This window comes from Watersipora subatra, chromosome 1, assembly GCF_963576615.1.
Source record: "Watersipora subatra chromosome 1, tzWatSuba1.1, whole genome shotgun sequence".
NCBI lineage: Eukaryota > Metazoa > Bryozoa > Gymnolaemata > Cheilostomatida > Watersiporidae > Watersipora > Watersipora subatra.
This window is the reverse complement of record NC_088708.1, coordinates 11232126-11249204: the sequence shown is the minus strand read 5'-3', so window position 1 is coordinate 11249204 and position 17079 is coordinate 11232126. Positions and strand designations below refer to the sequence as shown.

At 37.2% G+C, this 17079-nt stretch overlaps 1 protein-coding gene across 1 annotated transcript; it reads left to right on the top strand.

The window, feature by feature from the left end:
* The first annotated feature begins 3206 nt into the window (after nucleotides 1–3206).
* LOC137385559 (triosephosphate isomerase-like) lies at nucleotides 3207–14955 on the top strand. The gene is made up of 7 exons (XM_068072043.1): nucleotides 3207–3427; nucleotides 7799–7922; nucleotides 8118–8202; nucleotides 8446–8578; nucleotides 9220–9287; nucleotides 11065–11170; nucleotides 14459–14955. The coding sequence occupies exons 1-7, from the start codon at nucleotides 3313–3315 to the stop codon at nucleotides 14575–14577; spliced, it is 750 nt and encodes a 249-aa protein (XP_067928144.1). The 5' UTR covers nucleotides 3207–3312; the 3' UTR covers nucleotides 14578–14955.
* Nucleotides 14956–17079: the final 2124 nt, after the last annotated feature.

Below are 17079 nucleotides of genomic sequence, written 5' to 3'. Positions count from 1 at the left end.
TAAGAACCACTGATTTAACAACAGTTGGGTCAAGACAAAACGTCTGCTGTATAGTGTAGTAAATTTGAAGTGAAGTGAATTTGAAGTGTAGTGAATTTGCGTGAAAACTATGAAAAAGACTTTGTGCCACTAAAGCGAAGGAACAACTCTTTGTTAGATATTGATGGCCCTGAGAAAGGCCAGGGAGATCTGAGCACAGGAGTCGGCATCACTGAAACATGGTGATGGTTCTGAAAGTGGCACCTTAGGGCGTGCCACACCGGACTCTATAGATCGACGGGATGTAGGCGCCTCGTCTCATGTTGGTCGCCATCTTGGCCTCTTAGACTCCCTGGAGTACGGCTTGCGATTTTGTACTGGGCGAAACTCGGGTTGCTGTTTGTAGGGACGCAGAGTCTAGCTCTTCTTCTGGACTCTCCCAATGGACCTCCGGTGGATGAAGTCTTTATGTGTGATTAGCTTCTCACGTTGGTCAAAATAGTAGTCACAAAAGGTGCATCGATGAACATGTGTATGGTCATGACGGCGGAGTGCACGCAGCTTGCAGGTAGTAAAGTTGCAATGTTTGCAAGTGAGCACCATGTTGGATAATGCATACCAGTGAGTTAACCTGGGCTTATATTTGAAACCAGGTAATTTGAATTATGACGTAAGCCAACTGCTACCGGAAATTAAGATGCTCACTAGAATAAATAGAGGCTAGAATGCGCCCACTAAAAAGATTATAAGGCACACGCTTCCTTGGACTCACAAGCAGAAAATTAACCAAAAGTAGAGAAAGAATATTTGTTGATTGTTTGTTTTATTATCAATTCTTTTCCCTCATTAATTAATGCATTACAAAACTGTAGCCAAATTTTTATATCATGTATTTACTTGTAAATAGCATTTGGTCTTTTAAAAATGACTGTCGTTTTGACCTACAAATTTCAACTACTCGTAGCTGCCAATCATATGTTGATTTTGCTTCTGCTTGCTTATATAAACAGTTGTCTCTGCATTGGGGAGGCAGTCGGAATTTGGCTAGTTTGGTGAGACATACTATAATAAATTTATTCAAGTATAACACATATTCTTTTGTAACTTATACAGCCTGGCTCAAAGGATATGCCAGATATACACAGTCCGCTATCGGCTGTGATATAGTCTGATTTATCGCTCTTGTTGGAGATGCGCTAGTACCTATAAATATGTACATTACACAGTCTGCTATCAGCTGTAATATATATAGAGTCTGAGTTGTCAGCTCTTGCTGAGATTGCGTATATCCATATTGCCATATATCTATGGGTATAAGTAGATGTATATCCAGCGACAGCCTGCTATCGACTGTGAGGTAGCGAGTTGGTATTAACGGTTTTTAGGCTGGTAGTATCGAGACTATCGACTGAGTTTACGATTATAGGTTATGTAGGTACTTACGGTAGTTACCCTAATTATTGGAGGTGCCTCGGCTACTATAACCAAGCATTATTTTCTGCTTGGTCCGGTTCGGGGGCTGCCTTGATTTTACTTCAGTCGAGGCAGTGTCGTATAGGGAGAGTTACGCCAACTGGAGTTACGCCACTTTCGAGAGTTCTAAACAAACTCGCTTTGCTATATAAAGTTCTGTTGTAAAATAAGGTATCGAATCAGAAATACGACTTATACACAGTCAAAATCACCATTTTCTTAGCTTTTTTATATACCACAAAGATCGTCAGAATTTTCTGATTTATTTCATGTATAACAGGAGCATATTATTTGTGGTTAGTTAGATTTACCCCAGGCTAATTTCTTGTTTATTTCATTTATTACTTTCCTCTTTGTGTCTGCAGTTTTACCCCTAATGTTACATGTACTTTGAATCCAAGTGTTGGCTGTATCTTTGCAGGAATTACTGAAAGATGGAAACAAATTGTCACATTCCATCTCAATAGTAAATCTATTTCTGGAGACAGTCTAGTTTCTCTTATTATTGATATCATAACACGCAAGCGGTCTGAAAGTTGTTGCTGTTACTTCAGACATGGGGTCAAGCAACCAAGCGATGTGGAAGATTGATATTGATATGCCATGTCAACTGCCCACTTGTCATCCTATATTGCAGAAACTAGTGAGGAAGTTTGTGATTGTTAGACTTAATATTTTATATCAAAAACATACCTCCACCTCACAGTCAGTGCAGTTTGGTAGCAAAAGCATGGCCATGTGAACGCTAACTCAGAATATTCATAATAAAGTATTTTTGAAATTTGATGCTTTCTGCATTTTTACTGTACTCATTCTTGTTGACTAGTATAATATGTATATATGTTATAAACATGTGTAAGTTAGCCATTGCACACTAAATACTACGTTGGCGTACCTTACTATAGTTCTAGTACAGCTTAGCTTCTTTGACTTGTTCATTCGAAGTTAATAAATTTTTATTGTAACATTACTATGAAAGATTTTTTATGTAGTATAATATGCCCTTTTAGTTTTCAGTTTTTATTATGGAAAGTTGTTCAATTTTTATGTTGTACTTCATACTTCTTGCACGTTTAGTTAAAATCATTGTCCGTAATAAATTTGCTGTTGTCCATTAATTTGCATAAAACGAGCCTGTTTATAATTTTTATGAACAAAAAAATTGGCAAGTGATGGTATTATAAATATAATTATCATTGTGAATACATTAAATTGTTTGTTTGGCCGCCCAAAGTTGTGAAATTGCAAGTTAACACAATTTAGTTGAGACATTCTAGTGCAGATAATAGGAGTTATTTACTAAAAAGTAGCAGGAAACCTGTAAATATAGAGTTGTCACTTTTACAACTGCTATGTGAGTTAGAGCAAAACCTGAGCTTTCTTGTGGTATACTTGATAGTGCTTTAAGGTTACCCAAAGTAATTTTATTAACTGATAAACAAAGACAGGTAAGAGCAGTCCATTGTAACTCTATATAAAAGTAGGCGTGGCCGATGTTTGTTTGGAACTTTCGATGCGTTTGTATAGGCTCGGTTGGTGACGTAACTCTCCCTATACGGCACTGAGTCGGGGTGCACAAATTGTTATGACGGTTTCAACTGGAGCAACGATAGATGTATGTATTTGGTCACGTATCTTTATATTAAAGTCACGTAGGTATAAGCCCCGATCAAGGTACGGCCACTCTTTATTGGATTAAAAGCGGACTTGCGCATTTTCATTGGCCATCTGTACCGCTAGCGATCCTACTGCTCGCTTGTTTCTTGTATTTCCTATGACCGGCGGTAGAAGCGAGGAAGAAGAAGAGATTTGTCCATCTTATGCAACGGTCTAATTGGCATCATAACGATTAATTAAGTAATGGCTGCTGCGAGAAAGTTTTTTGTTGGCGGTAATTGGAAAATGAACGGCAACCGTTCGTCAATTGAAGGAATAATTGCAAACTTGAACAAGTCAGAAGTTTCAATTGAAACCGGTAAGTGTTGCTAGAAGAGTGCTGAAATATTAATGTCTTTTGTTTGGTTGTTTCTAGTTTTTTAGCATTTGAAAGCAATTTTCTCAACATTGTTTAGTAATTAGCCTCGTACTGTTTTTTCATGCAAACCAAGTTGTAGTTTGAGCTATATAATGTATTATTTGGTTAACATTTGTGTTGCTTTTGAATACCCCTGAGACGATAAGACATAAATCGCTAGTTGTGAAGAGGGCGCCTTAGAAAAAACAGTGTGCTCCAGCGTTATTACATTGTTACAGCACGTAGCTGTCTTGTGATCATGCAGTTTCCGGTAGTACTCTCATGTCACATATAGTTTTGGGCCAAATCTGTTGTGAAGTATACTGGAGGTTGCCTATATTGAAGGGAATTCTTTACGACTAACTGCCTGTGTGGATATCGTTGTTTCTAAATTGTTTCTGATCATTTCATCATGACTAGATTGTTTATTACATACACATTGATATTTACTTGCAATTTATAGCCTATTGCGGGTTTTTTGTTAAGGTTTTGTAAATACGGAACTGTATGTGTTATTACGAGGTGGTGAGCACTTTTTGGTTGAATTATTGTATTGGGCATATAGTATATGAAATACATAATGCGGATACTTACCTAAAATAACAATTACATGTACGTATTATATATTCATACTCATACAATGTACCTACAACAAATCTAACATGGTGGCCATGCTGTACTCAATGCATATGTAATTTATTTATTACTGTCACAGCTTAGTCTGCAGGTCAACAATTTATATTCGGTATGAAATTGTTGAAAGAGAGCATTTACTGACTATTTATTAGCCACAAATTTTAGAGCAGATTCAGACGCTGTAGGGAGATGTCAACAGCACTCCTTAGACATGTGGGGGTGAACATGCTCAAGAACTTTTATCACCAAAAAGGAGTTTTTGAATGTGGATTCAGAAAATATTGCAGAAGGTAGAAAAAGTCAAAAATTAGACGACCTACTGGCCATGTTCCAGGAATATTGCATTCCTAAGTCTAGTATGTTGTGTGCAGATTTGATTTTCATAAGCATTATCACAAATTTGTGCCTATATATGTATAGCTAATGAAACTGGACGCTTGGCAGAAGGATTTAATATTAATGATCAAAGAGATTTCCTTATCAGGGATAAGTTTCCTTTTGGTTTAGATTATGTTAATGTTAGAGAAAGACTGATGAGAGAACCTGATCAAACTTCAACTTTAAATTATGTTATCAAAGCTGTGAGGGTCAATGATGTCTATAGAGGGTCAATGATGTCTATAGAGCTAAAGCTAACTTTTCATTCGATTAGTCATCGATGTTGCCGTAAATGTGAGATGGTATATGTTATTAAGGTTTGGTAAACACTTTCCGGTTGGATTTTTGTATGGACATGTCTAAGCCTATTGAGAACTTAATACAGATACAGTATAACAATTATACTCTCACCTACAAGTCTAACACTATTCATATCTTTAAAATTGTTACAAAGCTGTCAGTACGAAAATCTAAAGGCATTTTGTGGGCGATTTTTGCAAATATTTTAAAACAACATTAACTTTTTATGCTGCCATCTCTGACAACTTTTTTTCTATTTTACTAGATAGTTATTTTTCTAAACAATGTTTAAACTATCCTACAGATATCTTTGCGTGAGATGTACTGTGATGTTTTACTCACATTTCTCACCTTTATTTACCTTATGAGATACTCAGATTCGTGACTTAACACGTTTTGCAAGATTATGAACACCCAGGAGGAGAATTACATGAGCTGGTCACTTGAAAATTGTTTTCTAATTTTTGTAAAGCATCAAAAAGTTAAATTTTTCGCTTTTTCTTGACTAGAAGTGTACTTTGTTGCGATTGCCAAAGCAGGTTTCAGTTGCGCAGCTCTTTTTTTACTTATAGTGTAGATTTTGATGAAGCCAAGTCTACCAACTTTAGCCTTTGTAGCTGCTGTGTCAATTTTTTTATTAAGGTGGTGCTGTTTGAACACATATCATTTGATATCAATGTAAGAACATAACTGCGGTTGGGACATAGTTGAATATTATCCTAATATATTATATACATGTATGAAGAGAATGAACCCTTAATAGCCGGTCTTAAATGTAATTTTTCATAGCAAACTGGCAGCAATCCTCATTTTCTTCAGTTCAACCAACAGAGTTATCATCAAAACCTTAATCAAAATAATTTTGGGAATGTATTTCTGATATCTTATAAATCCAATTTTTGATGCAAGTTTTTGAATCAGTTGTAAACTTGTACAGCAAAGTTGCAAGGGTTTAGTAAACATTGTCTTCACTAAACTATCAGTTTGCTAAAGGCATTGCCTCTTACAATACACACATTTTAACGGTTGTGTATGCTGTGTTCTGCTATATGTTGACATTCTAAGTTATAATCTTTGCCTGTAATTGTTGTCGATTATATCATTTTTTGCAAGAAAAATATTTAGCATGCTTTTATGATTACTTCTGTTTTAAACTTTGACAGATATCGAGATTTGGTTCAAGTAATACTAATTGTTTCTAATACACGTGCTGATACCTCTATGATGATACATGTAGTTTGTCCTTGGTAAAATGTTTAATAAAACAAAGCATGCAAAAGCACATATTGTGTTTAGAGAAGATGCGAAAATATTCATTGAAGACTCACGCTAAAAATGAGCTGAGACAAAAAGATTTTAGGAATGTACATTGGTAATTTTCCTTTCCCTACTAAAGTTATACTTTTTAATTTTTAATGAAGCATTAGACAACCGCTGATACACTGAATGTGGAGGGCACCTCTGCTAATAATCGCATTGCTATTTTTAAGGTTTTCTGTTTGATTATACTCATAAGTTAGCTAATGAGACTAATCAGTTCACTTTTTACTAGAGGAAGTTGACACCTGTTTAACCATTTTCATATATCAGCAAATTTTTACTTTGACCAAAAAGTATGCTATCGCGACAATTCCGACTTGATGCTATCGGCTGGTAAAGATATATTCTGCCACAGCTCACAAATTAAAGATGGCTCCAACGCCTGGAGACTCCACTTCTCTTAGTACCTACTTCATTCTTCTCCTTATTACAATGAAGTTTTACTTGAATGACTCAACTTTTTTTCTATGATGTTTTTGTGATTTTAAAATAGTTTTTATGGCGTTTCTTAGTGGGCAATTCTTTCTTAACTTAACAGAACCCTTTAGTGTTTCGTGTGGGTTCTATCTCATTTAACTACAAACGCTATCTCCTTCATGTATTGTTTAAAAAGTTTTGTTGAGGCAGTTGTTTCCTTTAAATGACAATCATAAGTGATAAAAATGTGATATGATTGGTTGGTGAATTGGTTGGTATAATTGGTTGTTCTAAAGTGTTGGTAATTTTATGAATGTTGTTCTACACCATCTCGTCCATTAAAGAGTTTGCAGCAGAAGCTTACCTTTGGCTGGACTATTTCACTATGTAATTCCATAGCTGAAAACCAATAAGATTTGTATCACATGTAAGAGACACCAATAAAGTGTTCTATCAGTTTACGTGAGTTCTCTAATCTCTCGCGTCTGTGTCTGTCAAGGGCAATAACCTTAATTTACTTAAAAAAAAACTAAGCTGAAGTTAAATTTGGTAGTTGTCTTCTCTTTAGTGTGCCATACGCGAATCAACAAATTAAAACAAATAGTTGTCTTCTCTTTAATGTGCAATACGCGAATCAGCAACCATAGCATTAAAATGCGTCTGTCCAGTCAAGCTAGATGCCCCAATGTTGTCTTGTTCATAAGCCTTGATGATCACGATTGTGATTAGATAGGGTTTGATCAGAAAGAGTTGAAATGGCATTTTTGTAACTCGTAGGGATTATTGATTCATTTGATTAGCCAGGAGTTTTATGAATAATACAAAAAGATTGTTCAAGTATTATAAATGCACAAGTTAATAATAGTTTACAACATAATAGGTACATCTTCAGACTGATAGTGTATTCAAATTTGGCTACAAAGGTGGATTATTGAAAATAATTGCACAACTTCAGTACTGTAGCTGCTTCTACTGCGTAAAAAATGTTTTGGGGACATCTACATTAAGTTATGCAAATGGTAAAATACATGCAAATTGCCTAATCTGTTTCGAGGTCATTCCAAACTTACCCTTTGGCCTTTCAAATACAAAAAACTAAACAACTTCTTAATTTACTGACTGCGCAATACATGTGGTACATGTAGTTATCTAATGAATTGTAAACAATACTCACTACATTTTTGTAGTCTCTTAGGGTACTTGGCTGTGATCTTTTTTGTGTACTCAAAGTGTCACATGGTAATCACAAAGAAGCTCTTGAATAGTCAATTTCTTATTCAGATGTGATTGTCGCTCCTCCAGCAGTTTACCTCGACTACACTAAACAAACTATTCAGTCTGGTATTAAAGTTGCTGCCCAAAACTGTTACAAGGAGAGCAAGGGAGCTTTTACTGGAGAAACTAGGTGCCATAATTTTGATTTCTAGACTAATATTGTTGGAGTTGTCCAGTCTTGAAATTTTTTTGTACTTGTTTTGATACAGCTAAATATATTTGTGATATCACTTTCAATTTTGATAGAAATCAGATTGCTGTACAATTTTATTTCGTGTTGGTCAATTTGTTTATTCAAGTCTTCAAAAGAATGCATATCTTTCAGCCCTGCTATGATTAAGGATATAGGTCTTGAATGGGTCATTTTGGGACACTCGGAGAGGCGGCATGTGTTTGGAGAGACTGATCAGGTAGGCTACATATGTTTGCAACTGAAATATTTTTTACAAATGTTATGTTTACTCAAATGTTGTTGAGTGGGTTGTGAACTGCAATTGTTTCTCCTATTTATGACCTCTTCACTGTGTTGAAATAGGCCATGTTCTTCCCAACTCCTATGTTGTATTCTTTTCTCTTTTCATTTAATTGTGTTAATCTTATCACAAGACCCACAAGCATACGGCTGTCCATGATTTACTCTTGTTGTTGTACAGCTGATCGGTGAGAAAGTAGGGCATGCCTTGTCTGAGGGACTCCAGGTGATAGCATGTGTTGGCGAACTTCTCTCAGACAGAGAGGCTGGTAACACAAATGAAGTAGTGTTCAAACAAGTTAAAGCCATTTCTGGTAAGTGCAATTGGTCCCAGTGGCCCGAAGTGGATAATGTGTAATAGCACCTGTCTGCAACCTGTCAGTAATTCCTATATTCATTACTCATCATTAGCGCTCCAGATAGTATTGTATTCCTTATAAATACCAAAAAACTCATTGTAAAATATACGACAGCCAATTTTCATCATGAGCGGACAGAACAAAACAAGAAGTCAATTGGGGGTCGCCATTCAATTTGTGAAATTAATTTAGTAGTTGCCCCTAGGTGTTGTTACCTGCCAAGAATTCTACGTGAATGGCCCTTGCCCACCATCTCGCACATTCGATTGTCTAGCTGTGCCCTTGGCGATTGAGTTTTCCGACTGTTTGCATTTCTACGAGTGAGTGAGCGAGTTCACATAGCCTCACTCTTCGACGTAGGTTCACATTGTCAAGTCTACCTTAAATAAATATTGCCCACGGATAGGAAATGTTTGTTCGCAGCGCAGAGATGAATGCCTCGCCTGAGGCTATCCCTAGTGTCACTCCATTTATCTAACCTCTGAAAGATTATGTCATGTTGTCTTTTAAATTGCATTTTTCTTTGCTGTCCCTGTGTCAGTGTGGAATTAAAATTCCGAGTGTACTTGTTGTGGAGGAAATGACTTTTGTTACAGAGAATGTTAAAGATTGGTCCAATGTAGTCATTGCCTATGAACCCGTCTGGGCTATCGGCACTGGAAAGGTATGTCATTTTTTACTTCGCTATCTGATCCAATCATCCGCAGGTATTTTTATCTTTAAATTGACTGAAACACCTAGACTATTGCTATGATGTACTAATGCTATAGCAAGCCTTTAAGCTTTGACGTGAGTCTAGAATATAGATGCATGTGCGAGGGGGGGGGCAGACCTACGCATGGCGTTATGGTAGCTATGTCTATCTCTTAATCTATTAGAACATACTCTACAAACTGCTCCTAAAAGCCTTTAGCCTCTTCGCGTTATCTATGTGAGCCTTGTACAAATGCTATGTATCTCGACTAAAATTAATAGGTGTATTTGCCTTCCCAGATGTTTTTAACAATGACAAACTATCATCATAAAGAGACGGTGAGAGTAGGTACTCGTAAACAGGAAGCTGAAGGTTTAAAACGCCTGCAATTGATTAGAGGCTTCAGTCAAACAGCGTTCATTGTTTTCTTTATACGCTCTGTAAACAGTTGAGCTCCTGTAACCTTCATGGTGCAGTTGAGATATTTACTTTCACATATGTGATACACAGTGGATACCTTGATTTTGGTAAATATTCTGATTAGTTATGATTGGCTGGTAGCCCATGAAACAGCTTCTTGATCACACCTGCTTAGAAGTTGATAGAGAATGCGACAGTACCATACTTTTCGAACTGTTAACAGTACCCCTATATAAGCCGCATCTGCTTTATTTTCAAAAAATGGTAATAAAACAATACATAGGCCGCACCGTTTGTACAGACCACAGAACTCGTGACAGTGCTTTTTAACACGACAGCAACTTTGCTAGTTAAAACGGAACAGTGCCGTTAGGCACTTTTCCGTATTCATCGACGCTTTTTAACCCAGTGACTAACGGAACAGTACCGTTAGGCATTGTTTCATTTTTTCTTTGACCGCTAGAGGCGGGCTAACCGGAGATTCCGGTTAATGCGCCCTAGCGGTGAAAGAAACAAATCGCAGAATAGCCACAGCCTCTAAATAAGCCGCATGGCTCAAAACATCGGAAAAAAGTAGCGGCTAATAGTCCGAAAAGTAACTTCAGAACTAAATAATTTTTTGAAAAACTGCAAGGAATTTTAAAGTAAGGAGAGACGAGGCCTTACCTGGCCTTCCATCAGAGTATTATATTTCCCAAGGGTGGTTCCTTGTCTCTCTTAAAGTCTTATGTCTCGTAATTTTTGCACCGTAGGGCGCACTGTATCAAAAGGCATACACGTAGTCTCAATTCCGTGGTCTGTTTCCATAGTTAACAATGTACATGAACCTTTGCTATATACTTAGTTGGAGTTTTTGTTGTTTTAGCCTGAAATGATCCACGGTGTGGTTACCGTAGTGCACTTACCAAAGGCACACAATGGATGTTAGAACTCGGTCTACTCGCGGGTGCGCCTTATTAGAGGGCCCATAGTCAATTATTTTTAATTTTAGGCTTTCAAGTAGGCCTTATGGAGTGAAAAATATAGTAGTTGATTCAATATTCACCTGGCTGCATGGATTACTTAAAATACTGCTCAGCTCATGTTGCTGGATAGTCTCAGGGCTCAAATTATGGAATGTGTAAAATGTAGCATCCTCTTATTTTACATGCCATTGCGTGACAAAATTGTCTGAAATTGTCACATTTGTTGTTTGTGATGTCAATAATCATAGTATTGCTTACCTAGCGAGGTGCTGACCTAGTGGGGCGCTGACCTAGTGAGGTGCTGACCTAGTTAGGTATCTAACACGCGATCTAATGGAGGATAGTATAATTTCTGAATGTAGGTTGCCAGTCCGGAGCAGGCACAAGAGGTACACAATGACTTAAGAGTTTGGCTGTCTGATCAGGTCTCAGTCGATGTTGCTCAGAGCACGAGAATCATATATGGTGGTACGTAGCAATACTAATTATATATGGTTGTACGTAGTAACACTAATTAAGTAATTATACATGGTGGTACATAGTAATACTAATTGTATATGGTAGTAAATCATAATACTAGTTATATATGGTAGTAAATAGTAATACTAATTATATTGGGTACATAGTAATACTAATTATATATGGTGGTACGTAGTAATACTAATTGTATATGGTGGTACGTAGTAATACTAATTGTATATGGTGATATGTGGTAATACTAATTACCGCAAAACCTCTATTTGACCGCCACCTCTATTTGACCGCCACCTCTATTTGACCGCCACCTCTAATTGACCGCCATCTCTATTTGGCCGCCACCTCTATTTGACCGCCACCTTTATTTAACCGCCACCTCTATTTGACCGCCACCTCTATTTGACCGCCATCTCTATTTGACCGCCACCTCTATTTGACCGCCACCTCTATTTGACCGCCACCTCTATTTGACCGCCACCTCTATTTGACCGCCACCTCTATTTGACCGCCACCTCTATTTGGCCGCCACCTCTATTTGACCGCCACCTCTATTTGACCGCCACCTCTATTTGACCGCCACTATGAGAGAAGGGTTAAAAAATGGAGCGCCACCTTCTATTTGAACGCCTCCTTCATTTGACCGCCACTCTGATTACCTTTGATATTTACGAGCCCATAATATCAACTGATCAGTAGAAAAGTGTCCAGAAAATCATATTAATAATGAATAGTTTATATTAATAACAATCAATTATCTCGCTCTCCAACTTCAAAGCTTTTCGCTTTTTTCGTTAAAACATTGAAAGCGACACCATAGAAATAATCAATAACGGTCTCAGGCTAATAGTAGTTCCTTGTTTAACGCGATCTTGATACTTCGAAATTGCCTATATATATAAAAAATGGTTTAAATTTACGATGGTAGATGAACTTTCAAAGCAACGTCTTAGAAATAATTACTAACTGTATCAGGCTAATAGTAGTTCATTGTTTAACGCGGTCTTCATAGTTCGAGAACATGCAGATAAAAACAGTTTACAAGTTTTAGGCCAAAGGTTACATTGCCGTGCATTTGTGCTAAATGCAGCGCATAAAAGTTTTGCTCTGCAAAAAAATTGTTTGAACGCTAATAGTGACTAGTTCATCAGCGCAGAAGAAGATTTGAAGCCAGAAGATATTGTGGAAGGTATTAAACAACTAGAAGCAACAATCAGAATGCAGCTATCCGAGCAAACGATAGAAATATTTTTTGTGTTAAAAACGTTAGTTTTGGTTTCTGCATGTAATATAAGTATGGATCGTTTATGTCACTTGTTCATGAATATATATTTTTATCATTTGATGGATTATCATTACATAACTTATAAATATGCAGATTTATAGCATGTTATCTAATAGCATTCTTGCGGCTATCTTAACACGGCTTACAATACATCGATACTCGTAACTCCACTTCTATTGCGCATAAAAAGCTAGATTTAGCTGCCAACTGTAGCAAACATATTAATGAGTGCGATGAGCCTTTATGCAACATTGCTAAATAAAGATATAAAATAAAAATGTCTTCAAATGTAAAATGAAAAAAAAGTTGAACATTCCAACAAATTGCAAAGAAGGACACAGGCTATAATATCATCGCAGGTCAATTGCAAGTAATAGATATCAACTGGTAGAAATATTTCTTGGTTTCTCGATGCATATTCATCAAGAGATCTTTGACAAGTTGGAGGTAAGTTAGCAGGTTTATTGCATCCAAAAGGTTTAATATATTGCTCCACTGGAATAAGTGAGGAAAATATAGGCGACATCCGCTTCGCCCGTAATAGGGCTAAATTTATCTTCCAAAAATTCTGACGAGCCATTTGAAAAATACACTGCCAGTTTCTATTTGAACGCCGCCTCTAATTGACCGCCACTTTAGGGAATGGTTGAAAAATAGAGCGCCATGGCATTTAATTAGAGGTTTTACGGTATATATGGTGGTACGTAGTAATACTAATTGTATGTTGTGGTATGTAGCAATACTAATTGTATGTGGTGGTATGTAGCAATACTAATTGTATGTTGTGGTATGTAGCAATGCTAATTGTATGTGGTGGTACGTAGCAATACTAATTGTATGTGGTGGTATGCACTTCTTAGCACTTGTTTGCTGATGCACAGGCTCTTTTTGGCGTGTTGTGAAGACGGTCTTTAGAAGTGTATGTAATTTCTCCTATGGATAACTTTAGTATTGTCTGGCGATTTGCTGCCTGAAATAATGCTGTCTGGCTACCTCCATTGGGTAACACTTATTTTTCAATAATAGTTAATTCCTGATAATATCAAAATAACAAATATTGATGAACTTTAATTGAAATTGATTGGGCGTAGACAGTTGCTGGTGCAGTGATAATTGCGTCAGTTTATTTTCTATAAATAATTAGACCAAGTCATTGCTGAAAGCTTCATAAATTAGGCACTATCTTTGAATATGTTCGATTGCGCGAATGATTCCTTTTCTCATTATGAGCAGTCGGCAGGTAGAGCGTGGTAGGTCTGAATGTAACACTCAATACCTCCATTTACAATGGCATTGAGCGCAGGTGCCCTCAGGCAAGCGTAGCACTGAGTGTCTGCTAAATATTAAAGATTTAAAGCTAAGTGCTTATTTTCAGCGGCGATGAATTTATTGAATACTGTTCCCAAGACAAAGCGGTTCTTTTTAGGTCTTTGATATAAAGGCACGGCAGCCCAGATGTTTTAATTGTTAACAGTGTGCAAAGATAACACCTCTGGCTTAAAGGATGTGCTTTGATAACAGCCATTGGCTGGGGACAAAGCTTCTAGGATAATTGAAAACTCTTACCTAAGGCATCTCAGTGAATAATCTTTAGCTGATATCTCTGTCAACACGGAATACTCAGTCCATCAAGACTGCCTTCCTGTTTCTTGGTCGACCTTGTTCATCTACGTTACAGATCCAAAAACATTTTGGTCACATTAACAAGATTGAGCCCTTTAGTTTTTACAATGCAAAATCGTTGATGTAGATTAATGCATCACAGGGAGTTGATCACCGTTACTCAGGGACAGCTCACCGCTCTCCTTGTATACTCAGTTATAACTCTTCTTTTCTCTGCGTAACTAGTCGAGTTTTGTATTCTGAAATTACCACAGGTACTCTAATTGAAGGTTTCTATCCATAAGTGCATTTAGTTTACCATCTGGTTTGCTGGCTTTCATGGCTAGAACAAAGACTCCAGCGAGTGTTCTCAGCTGCAATACTCTCTTCCACAGGGTCTGTAAATGGTGCCAACTGCAAGGCTCTGGCCAAACAGCCTGACATAGATGGGTTCCTCGTCGGTGGAGCGTCACTCAAGCCAGAGTTTGTAGACATCATCAATGCGCGGCAATGATCTCTAGACCCTTGCACAATGAACTCTAACACTCGCACAGAATTGTACCCAATGCCATGCATGGGCTGATAACTCACAGCGCTGTCAAATATTTGGTATTTATTATGCGCAGATCACCATCGGTGTTTGTGAAATGTTTTGTTCAGTCATTGGTAGCTGCTAACGTGTGCTGGCATTTTGATTTATGGCTAGTCTTCATCTTGGGGGTGTTGTGTAGGCTTGTGACTTGCTGGAAAAAGTTCAATATTGTCATTTTTGATTGTAACATTGTTTTTACCGTTACAATCTTTTACATATAAGCTATTATTGTTGACTAAATGGGAAGAGGAGATATATATTGTGTGATGTATTTGTATACATAAAACGTGTTACATAAAACACCTAGATGGGTTATTAGCCAAGTTTGCATAAACTGTTTTAGCATATATTTTTAGTTTAGTTTGCGGATCGGAGGACTTCATTTTCCTTTGATTCGCGCTTCTGCTAATCGTAGGAAATTTATCGTAGTTAATTTTTTGCATAGCCATAATGCTGAATGTACTGGAACAATTGTCGCCGGTGTATCAGATTGCTGGTTTATTAGGTGCACATCAAAGGCAGAGGAGAGCAGCATGAGATTTCTGAACACTTACTCACTATCTGGCGCATATTTTATCTAGTTGCTGCAGGGCATTTCGTTGTTGAGGGTGAGACGCATAGGCACCAGGCTTTATCAATTTCAAACTAGTTCATGAGTTTTCAAGCTGGCCTCAGGGCATAAAACTGGTGTGTTATTTCAGAGAGTTAGATGATCCCTGAATACATTGCATAGGAACCATTAATTACGGTTGAGAGAGTACGGCTTCCCATCTGGTAGCCTGAACAATTAGTTGCATGGATATTTTTTTAAACGAGACTGCTCGTCGGAGAAGCAAATATGTAGTATGTTGACCTTTGTGACTGAAAGACAAATAATATCTGACAAAGAAAAATTAAAGGAAATATATAGCGAGGTCGTTATTTTTAGCATCCAGCGCACACTTCAGGCTTGAATGCTCTTAGCAAGTCAGCTGTAGACTGTGACTCGTGGACTAGGACTGGTGGAATGCGACTGGTCGACTGACTCTTGGACTATGAGTGGTGGAGTGCGACTGGTTGACTATAGGTAGTGGACTATGAGTGGTGGTCTTTGAGTAGTGGACCGTGACTGGTGGAGTGTGACTGATGGGCTATATATGACTGGTGAACTGTGATGCATCTGGTCAGTGGGCAGTACGCAATGATAAATACTATAGTTAGACCGCTATATGTGCATAAAATGCCGGCTTTGTACCTTTAGTCACAATAATTGTAATTTAACCCGTCTGGAGTAGTTTCTTGCTTTTGTTATTTACCAACTTGTACTCAACAGAAGTTGTAATTTTCGAAAAATACTTCATGAATATTTTGGCAAATTGTACAATATCAGCATTGCTAGGGGACAGCTGTAGTGATTACATTGGTTAAACGACACCTAAAGTAGTACCAACAAACCTTTGCCGTTGAATATGATTTTTATCTCAATCTAAGGAGAAATTGATCTTAGATGTCAACAACCGCAGGAAATGCGTTGCACTATGCAGCTTTATATTACAAAGCGACGAACATCTCATAATATATTGAAGCATTTTAGAATGGAGATATTTATTATAAAGAGGCAATTATGGATCTGTTTTTAGATATACAACCATTTGGAAATTTTGTAATAGAACATTGCACGATATATCTGCATGTAATACCATTGCAGTAATACATACACCCATACCTTCATTTTGGTTAGCTTTTACAATAGCACATAGTTATATAACTTTGTTTTTTGCATCCACAGTGGTGTTTCGAATGGTTACCGCAGCACTGTAGATGTCTATGGATTTTTTTCCATATGTTAATACCCCTTACTATGTTTTCAACATGTCAATATTTTGAAGGTACTGTAATTTCAGTATTAATGTATTGCTATAACACCATTGTGAAGAGAAAAAACATCAAACTCTTTTAATCTTTTATAAAATGATGCATTATTTTAAACATATGTATTTAGTTCTATGATCAAGTATTTTTGTGTCTTGATTAACTTTGCTGTAAACAATACATTAGCAACGAATGTGCAACTACACATCTACCACAGCAATGCGCCGCTTATGACAATCCACGCAAAAGGATTTGACATAGCATCATACATACCTTATCAATCGAATGGTTACTTTTTGAACATGTATTTGATCTGCACTGCTTATCGCCGCTTCACTGAGAATTAACGTTCTTGAAAGGGCATGCCTCAGGGCAGCCTGCATCAACCCTAAGCCATTGTTTCTCAATTGAAGATATCCAATCAAAAGGGAGCCCTGAAGCCAAATAAAGCCTGAGTCACTTTTCTAAGTTTGCTCAAACGGGGCGACAGCTCCAGATGGCAAAACAGTAATATAGATTTGTGTAAAGTTGGCAAGCATTCAGACAAGTCTTACTCTACTGTCTGCCACTTGT

Bases quoted from the DNA above. Each gene is read 5' to 3' on its own strand.
- LOC137385559 (XM_068072043.1), top strand. From the start codon at position 3,313: ATGGCTGCTGCGAGAAAGTTTTTTGTTGGCGGTAATTGGAAAATGAAC. The intron at 7,923-8,117 runs GTGCCATAATTT...CATATCTTTCAG, and splicing joins GCTTTTACTGGAGAAACTAG to CCCTGCTATGATTAAGGATA. The intron at 8,203-8,445 runs GTAGGCTACATA...GTTGTTGTACAG, and splicing joins TGTTTGGAGAGACTGATCAG to CTGATCGGTGAGAAAGTAGG.